The sequence below is a fragment of the Acanthaster planci genome, linkage group LG20 (genome assembly GCF_054643075.1).
Source record: "Acanthaster planci isolate LZ-2023a linkage group LG20, COTS_SCS, whole genome shotgun sequence".
Taxonomy (NCBI): domain Eukaryota; kingdom Metazoa; phylum Echinodermata; class Asteroidea; order Valvatida; family Acanthasteridae; genus Acanthaster; species Acanthaster planci.
In genome coordinates, this window is record NC_141796.1 from 8,348,500 (window position 1) to 8,357,711 (window position 9,212).

The window sequence follows — 9,212 nt, forward strand, 5'->3', positions numbered from 1 at the left end:
TAGTACTTACAAAACTGGTTAAAAAAAAAAAGTCAAACAAAACATACTTTTTTCTGTTGTCTTCTGCATCATTTATTCATCCATCGAGAATAAACCATAGTTCAATAACAAAGTCAATTGTTTTTTCAGCGTACAATCATTCACCGAATTAAAAGTAAAGACCCTCCCCCTCTTGGAAAAATGCGTGTGACGTGAAATTACAACGTGTCCCACTGAAGCCTTTTCCTGGCTCTTACTGGAGTTGACACAATCCTAAGGCGCCTTTTTCGAGAGGGAACGGTCGGAGGGGATGTAGGAATATCGGGAAGTAATCTTTTTTCTTCCGGTCCCATTTGTTTGTATTTTCTAACGACATTGCGCCGTGCTTCATTACCGATAATACTCTCGGGCGCGTTAGATTTGGCCAATCCGTGCATAAAGTACTGAAATCCATGAGGAGCGAAACCCTTTTTATTCCTCAAAGTATCATTCACCAAATCAAAAATATTCGAACCCTTGACAACATTTCCTTCATAAACCAATTCCCCCTTTTTATTCCAAGTCATGACGTCATTATGCTTGAGGCTGTTCATAAGCAGTTTGGCTTTGCGCTGCAAGGATTTAGGCACACTCTCGAGAATTTGCGGCGTTAGGTCCCTCTCGGCCAAAGTAGCGGGGTCTCCGTCCGTCGTGCCAGTCGATGATGATGTTTGGTCCTCCGACTCTCTACCGGATCCCTCCGCCGGTGTAGACATCGTGACAGACATGGGTGCGGATTTGCGGGCGTGATCGTATTGAAGATACTGCTGTAACGTTTGCTGGTACAGCGACAGTTTAGCGTCGTCGGGAAGGTCCGTTCGGGCCAAAATGTCTTTCATGTCCTGCTCCAGGCTCTGCAGTTTACTCTGCGTGGGGTTGCGCGAAAGTAGCACATTCTGTATAGCTCTGGTCACGCTGTCCGTGGGGGCGCTGATCATGGTTTTTCGGGCGTATTTCATCACTTGGAGAACAGTATCCCTCCGAGCGTACTCAGGATTGGAGCCAGCAGGGATCCCAGAAATCCTCCTTTCTGAATCAACAGCTGTTTGCGTTTGGCGTGAGAGGACTTCTTGTCAGCCAGAGCTCGCAGATGTGTCTTGTGTCGCGAGAGTTTTTTCTTCTGACTGGGGGTGAGGTGAACGCGGCCTTTTAAAACATTCAGCGCACATTCACCCAAACAGGTGATCAGTTCCTTGTCGGCATACTTCAAAATGTCCTTTCGTTTCTTGGGCGAAGCTGCGCTCAAAATGCGCAGCGCGTAAGCGTTGTCCTTCAACCGTCGCGTCATGATGACGAGTGAGGCCGTTGACGTAAAACTGGTCTATTTAGGCACGTAGGCGTAGCTCGTTTCGCCGGGAAAAATGCAGGATCGAAGGCGGTGTTCTTCCGGGCAGTGGGGTTTTAGGTCGATGAACAGGTAGGAATAGGGCTGGCTGGTGGCATCGGCGTAGGCTTCGACCATAAACTTTGTCTGCCCCGGGTACATCTGCTTGGCCAAATGAACAATCTGAGATCGGTCTCTGGGATTTTTGAACAGAACGATGTAGTGACAGTTCAGACTGATGGTTCTGCTCTCTTTCGACTGATGGAACAAGTTCTGCACGATGTAAATCACAGAGAGGTTGCGATGGTGGGATCCCTGGGTAAACAGTTTAGCAATGTGAGGATCTTTACCGCATTCCTGCATCAAATCGTCCAAGACCACTAGATGTCGGTGCGTCGGGTCGATGTGCTCTGACCAATCCTCCGGCAGCCCCTCCACAAACTGAACAGCAGGTAGATCGCGAGACAGTTCCTCGTAAGCCGGCTGATACTGACCATAACACCACAAAATTATCTCAAGAGGCTCCACAAATACATGCTGATGATTTCTAATGAGTTTACTGACCCATTGAGTCTTGCCGCAACCGGTCGGTCCCGCTACGCAAAACGTGGCGGGGTGTTGAAGTTTCGTGCCCATAGGGGAAAGTGACTAAGCGGTGAAGCGCGCCGCGATTTATAGCTTAAGCATGATGACGTCATACCCTAATAAGGTCACACCTAATGACGTCACGGAATTCCCCCTATACAACATCACTAACATTCTTAACGGCGCTTAATACGGGGACGTTCGAAATGACGTCATGAAACAAATCGCTATTTAAGATACTCGATAATTCAATGCCAAACATTGACGATAAAATAACCAGTAACACCAGAAGTATGATTAACAATATAAATCGAATTAACGGAGGAGAACAATAAGAGCTCGGGGAACGCGTGTCCGCCATGGTGCCTTTCGATCAAATGTGAGCGGGGGTAGTGGAGCCGTTCTTTTTATGAAGGCTTGTATCCGTACGGCACAGTATTGTAATCATCCCGTATGACCCTCTTACTGTACACTACCCGATAATCTTTGGTAGCCGACTTGGTCAAGATTTCTTTGGTCTTGCCATTTCTGACGATCTTGTGCGGATCGGATATGACGATCTTTTCGGGGCCCACCCCTTTGACCATATCGACCACGGAATCGAAATTGATCCGTTGCGAATTCCTAAAGTTCAAAGTGAATCCCCTGACCTTGCAGCACGTCTTACCCGTGTCCAATCGGTAGGCGTAATTCTTGGGCCCGCCCGACACGAAGGTCTCTATGTAATTGCCGTCTTTGGGACTTATTTCGTTGGTCAAATCGCCGAGAAAGTCGCCCAAAGGGGGTTTGTACTGTCCCGGCTTATCCACGTAGATGACGCTGTCGGTATCGTAATACAGGACTGAATTCTGCAACCGTTCGAGGACGCTGTAAAGCCTGAGCCGCGCATGCGCCGTGGTGAAGGCGGCGATGACCACGTTTGTTCTGGGGTTAGGATCGATGAACTCTTCTTGGGATTCAAATCGAACTTCCGCCATTTCGTGATTGATGAAATTAATATCATGGACCACGAGGTGGTCGGCGAGGAGGAATTCGTACAACTTACAAGGAGGCATGTTTAGCCTCTGACCAAACTTTCCCCAGAACGAATTGAGCATGAGCTTGGCCAGTGCCCTAAGCCCTGGGTTTTTTTCTATTTTGGAAGCGTCCAACCGAATCCCTTCGCGTTGAAAATACCGATCGATGTATTCCGCCTTATCAGTTTCGGTTTTTATCCAACCGGGCCATCCCGACGCTTGGACTTTTAGTTTCAAGAACGTATTGATGTACTCGGTAAACAACCCGCCGGTCTTGGTATCCGTATTGTATTGTTCGCTGTGGGAGAAATGCCACACGACCTCCATCCTTATCACCTTGTAACCCAATTCGACGGCCTTTTCCAGTTCAATAGAAACCCACGTACCGTGTAGCGCTCTTTCATCGTCCGTGTGTTGGCAAGGGGTCTGTTGTTGAGTGTCTACGCATGTGCGGCAGAGCGGAAATGTTAACTTCCCACCCGAGCGATAAGGCAGGAGGGGATGATACAGGATCTGCGGCGGTAAGACGCTAAATTTGATGAGACCGTCATAGTCGGACACGTCTTTAAAGTTCTCCGTTATAATCTCAGGGTGATAGAGCGGGTAGGAGCAGTACTTGTTCGTGTAGGGGTACAGGGAACAAAAGTCCACGTATTGAATCTTTTCGTCCCCGGAGGTTTGATAGAATAGCCGGGTGGCGTTGGTTCGTCCCCCGTAGAACGCGTCCCTAGGATTCAGCGTGGCGCGGGGTCCTGTGATGGCTTCGTCTTGTAGCGCGCGTTTCATGTCTTCGGGTAAGGTTTTGAACGTGGCCTTCCATTCGCATTCCCACATTTCGACAAACTGTTTACAGGTGGTTCGGAGAAATGATTTCCTCTCCTGAGTACGCGTGTACAATTCAGACATGGGGGTCATCAGCGTGTTGTTGACCGTCTTTCTATTGGGATAACACTTGACGCACCCGTGAAAGTAACAGCCGTTGAAGGAATAGATAATCTGATTTTTAGCGTCGTAACCGTCCACCTTGTATTTTCCAATCTGTTTTTCGCCTTTGTTTCTCGCGTGCTGAATATAACTACCCGAGGTCAAGTGCACGTAGTGTAACCACTGCAGCGCGACTTTGGATTGATTTTCTTTGTTGTCGTAACCGTGAGGGGGAATGATGGCTATGGTATCCGCGCGCAGAAAATTCCTCCTGTACACTAAATTACAGGCGGATGCGATGGTGATACAACTCTTGAAGGGATCCACACCCGGATCGCCCTCCCCCGTGGAAGTGACCCTCTTGAACAACGCGCGAACTTGCAGACAACAACGACTCAAGATATCGACGTCGCTGCTACAATACTTCAATAATTCGTCTTGCAGTACGAACTGTTTCCCCTTTTGTTTCTCGTACCAACTATAAAATTCCTGTCTCTTATCCGAACTCATTCCTTCCGGGTCATAGAATTTGGCATCCGGATAGGGGCCGACATAATCTTGGTTCAACTTTGTGTTCCACAAGTGAGGAAAAAATCCTTTGTGCAATTCCTTCTGGCCAAAGGCCAGAGGTAGCTTGGCCAGTGCCATCGGTAGAAAATTCATGGAATCGATCACTTTCCGTTTGTATGACGGTAGCGAAATGGATTGAATTTTACACCCCGTATAAATGACCTCGGGTATGATGGCATTTTCGTACAAGTAACTGAGCAAAAAATACCCATCGTACGCCTTCAAATTGTGCGCTAAGACGGTTGAATTCGTGGTGTCTTTGGATCCGAACAGCCAATCACAGAACTCCTCCTTGCATTTATCACCCCTGAAAATCTTTTCGCGCAAATGCGAACAGTGCTTACACGATTTATACATCGGATCGTTCTCCGACCTTTCGGCACAAAACTCACAAACCACGCGGGCTACGCATAGATTTGGCACGTGAATGCCGGCATCTTGAGTACATTCAAAATCAAAGAACACGTATTTAGCCACTTCTTTCTTACATATGGCCTTTTTCTTTCCACCCGCCCTACAGTCACGGTCCGTACTCCTACCCGCGCTACCCACGTCCGCGTGTGGGGGCGTTTCGTCGTTATTACTATCTTCCACGGGTTTGATAAAACACTGATGATCGATCGATCCCACCTCTTTGCAAATGGAACAATACCTTTGTGTACAGTCGTGTTCTCCGCGCTTGCTATTCATATTGACATTCACGAACACATCGCAGCGCTTGCACCGATAATACGTTTGACAGACTGTTTTACCCAAAATCGTTTTACTCTTGTGATTATCGAAACACCTTTGATTTTTGAAATTGCGGTTGCATTCGGAACAGTGTACCCACGTGTCTATTTCGCCCTCTGGGCAACCGGGAGACATACACACTTTGCAATCATCAGCGCATCTGGTGTGTTTTTCTCTGACATTATACCCGACTTGACACTTGTCGCAAAAATAACCCCTGTTTAAAAATGCTTTCATGGACGTGATCAGATCGTAATGATTGTCGTGAAAGTACAGGTAAATGGTATGACGCCGGACGGGCCCTTTGAAAATGGCGGCGTTAAAATGATCGAACGATAACACCACGAGGCGGTAGTCGGGTAAGACGCCCTGAAATTTACGAATTTCCTCAATGCCGCATGGCCCTTCCTTCACGCCCGCTTTAGCGTGCAAATCTCTGGCAAGGGTTTCTTGTTCTTTACGCCCTATTTTGATCTGTTTTACTTTGGGATGGTTTTCTACAATGGCTATCCCCGTCACGATCGCCCTGGCGCAACACAGTTCCGTCCTCTCGTCTTTAATCTGAATGATCGACTTCTTATTGCGTAACATATCCCGAATTTTCACCACACCGTGAGGTTGGGTCTTACCCCCTTTTTGCATTTGCATGTGCACAAAATGAATGTCTACCCTGTCGTCCAATTGAATAAATTGATAGGACTGCAACACTTGTTCGATACGAGCCAGAAATCTCTCGACCGTTAATTCATCGACTCGTAAAAATGGCAGAGCGATAGGAAAATTCAAGTAAGTGGATTGAAACACCAACCTAACTCGGTCTTCTGCGGGGAGACCCTCCATTAACCTCTCCAAAATGCTCTCAAAAATGGAACCCAGACGTGGTAAAAACTCTCGCAATGATAAATGGTCCATGTTCCTGAACTGAACTCTGTAATCGTATGTGGTGGCTTGATACTTTTTTACAAACTTTTCATTAACGTCTACAATATTGTAATAATCTTGCGGTCTCTCCACGCGAATCCTTTTCCTCGGCGGCTGGTTCTCTTCGTCTTCCTCCTCCGGTAGCTCTTCCGTCCCCTCGTCCTCTGGATCATCCTCCTCAAATTCTGCCCACGGATCATCGTTGTCGTGCCCGTACCCTCGCTGGTGCGGTGCGCCGTCTTCAGCCGGGTCCATTCGTTCCTCTTCATCCCCCGGACCGTCACCGGCCTCCTGAATCAGAGCCAGTTCGCACAGTCTATGAAAAGCGTACGCCCTCTCATCTTCGCTGAGTACAATGGTTTCGAGAAGCAAGTTGAGCGCTTCATACGTTTGGCAGTTTTGTATGTCTTGGTAGAAATCCATTGCGAACGAGATTCAACGTCCGTCGCTGCTCGTTGCTGATGGTAAAATGACCATCGCCACATAGCCCACCGCTATACCGTTCACCGCGGTTCTTTTCACCGAATTCCCCCATTGTCTAGAGACGGATCAAACGCTCGCTTTCAGCGCGGCGCCAGGAGCCGTCCATTGTCCAAGCTGCGGTCTCCCGAATTTCATTATTAGTGTTTGTCAACCCATTGGAATTGCCCCCACTATTATCCAAGGATTCATCCTTTGCCACCCCTAGCCGTCCATTGTCCGAGCCGACGTCGCCCCAGACCCATTACGTTCCATTGTCTAGGAATTATCTCCTTGCTCGTCCGGCGGTTCATTGTGTAGGGATTATGACTCATACCTTCCAGATTACTTCCGGACCTCCCGGTCGGCCAACCTCTATTGTATCGCTATCATTAACTTTTGGGGGCCCAACGGTCCTTTGTGTAGGGATTACTACTCCCAATCCGATAATTGCTTTCGGAGCAGTCGACCCACGGACTGTTGTGTAAGGATTATAATCCCTTTGTTTACGTCAACGTATACCCAAAAAAAGTGCACTATCATTATTGTACTCTACACAGTGTACTATAAAAACTGTACTATAAAACGTGTACTATAAAAACTGTACTATAAAACGTGTACCATAAAAACTGTACTATAAAACGTGTACTATAAAAAGTGTACTATAAAACGTGTACTATAAAAAGTGTACTATAAAACGTGTACTATAAAAAGTGTACTATAAAACGTGTACTATAAAAACTGTACTATAAAAAGTGTACCAAACAGTCCCCCCCCCACTACTAGCGCGAGTATACTTCAAGGCCTTTTCCTTTTAATAACGCACTTCAGTTTAGTGCCCAATCATCTTCACTCCATTTTTGTCCACGAGCGTACCGTTCAAATCTCTGCAAGTATGCATCGATATCATCACGAGTTTCATCATAGTGTGGTAACTTCGGGCTACGAGATTTGGTTTGACTAATAGTACTGGAAGGGGTTTCGGCATTTTCTTTCTTCACTGCTTCAGCACGTAATTGCATCTCAAGTTTATCTGCGTTCTCTTTTCGCAAAGTTTCTATGCGCAATTGCAACTGGAGGTTTTCGAATTCGGCACGTTTAAGTTCTCGGTGATAATTGCGTTCGTGTCGTGTTTCGTCTTTTTTCGCTCGCTGCTCTTCTTTAAGAAAATCTAACAACTCTGTTCCACCCAAACCACATGCTTCCGCTATGACTTTAATGTTTTCAAGGTGCTCCTCCATTTTGGCTATGTACTCACTTACTGGCCAAAGACAATATGAAAACTGGAGGGTCTTGGTTCCTGTTGTCAAGATCAGGCACGGGAAGGAGCAGTACTCAACCTGCATAAATAAACATGAAACTGTAAATATCCAGGTAAGTATCATTACAATTTGTCAACAGAGCTGACAGAGATTGCGAGAAGTCTTGGCTTGAAATTTCTTCAATACGAACGTCACACTCCTGGGTTCTTTTCAAAATTCGTTTCCCGGACAAGCCCCCATTGTAGAAGTGTGACTCTCAAAATACATGGGACAGAGACTGTCAGTTTTATACTCCACTCTCTCTTAAATTAATTTATTCCTTAATTATTTACACAGGCATAAAAAAACAAACAACTTGTCAAATTATCGCTTGCGTAATTAATTCTCAACTCCTTTTACTTGATGTACCATGTTGTTGCTCCAAAGGAACAAAAAACAAAACCAAAGGAAAGAAATCAGTTACTATCCTCACTTGGATGTATATTTACTCACTTCAAAATTTATAAAGAACCAATTAGGCTTCACGAATGAAAATAATCTTCAGACTTCTTTAAACAGACTGGTAAATCGCAAATTTAAAAAGTCTTAAAATGTTTCCACTACATCATGGATACATCCCTTCACTGAATCAACGGTGTAACTCCAGCTCCCGAAATACTCTGACTGCAGCCACAACCTCGGATTTCCCAGTTCTGTATTCAGGAATCAGCGGGGTTTCCGTCATCTGGAATTGTGGCTTTTAAGCAGGGGTAGCACGGGTAGCAAGGGTATTACGAGGGAATCAATCCCTGTCCAATGACCATCTATATTTAAAGAAATAACCCAAACATACAAGTATTCCATCCTCATTTTAAAAGAAGAGGACAAATTGCTAACTGCAATTTTAACTTTGGCTACATCACACTGGTGAATTCTTTAACTTCATTAAGAGTATCTTTACATGTCACACTACTCAGAGGTTATTGTAACACTAAAAGTATAACTGCATCTTAATCAAATCAACAAATGAATCATACAACATTGTCTTCTATATTAAATAAGAAATCAACACTTACGAGTTTCTTCAGTGGAAGATACTTGTAACTCTCAGTTGAGTTCTGCTCCTTTGCTGGCCCTGACAACAACCCTCAACAGACAAGGTATCCTCAGTCCAGTTTTGACCAAGGCTGAAATGCTGAACAGACACCTGATGTTGTGTCTGATAGGCAAAAGCTGCCTCAAGATTTTGCCTTATGGCCAACAAGAACAACTTCTAGGAGCAACGAAATCTTGTGCTATCACAGCGGAATCAGTTGGCAATCTGATCACACACTGACTCTTACTTTCCACCTCACTTTTACTACATACTTCATTCTAGCATTCTCAGACTAACTTTGAATAATAAAGGTACGGCTTTCTACC

General features: G+C 45.7%; 1 protein-coding gene across 1 annotated transcript; it reads right to left on the reverse strand.

Annotated features, from left to right (window-relative positions):
* Positions 1-30: 30 nt before the first annotated feature.
* Positions 31-9,098, reverse strand: LOC147795890 (uncharacterized). The gene is made up of 2 exons (XM_087130524.1): positions 8,867-9,098; positions 31-8,614 (listed from the first exon to the last, which is right to left on the reverse strand). The coding sequence occupies exon 2, from the start codon at positions 6,511-6,513 to the stop codon at positions 2,335-2,337; it is 4,179 nt and encodes a 1,392-aa protein (XP_086986650.1). The 5' UTR covers positions 6,514-8,614; positions 8,867-9,098; the 3' UTR covers positions 31-2,334.
* Positions 9,099-9,212: the final 114 nt, after the last annotated feature.

Excerpts from the sequence above, each read along its gene's own strand:
- LOC147795890 (XM_087130524.1), bottom strand. The coding sequence starts at position 6,513 with ATGGATTTCTACCAAGACATACAAAACTGCCAAACGTATGAAGCGCTC.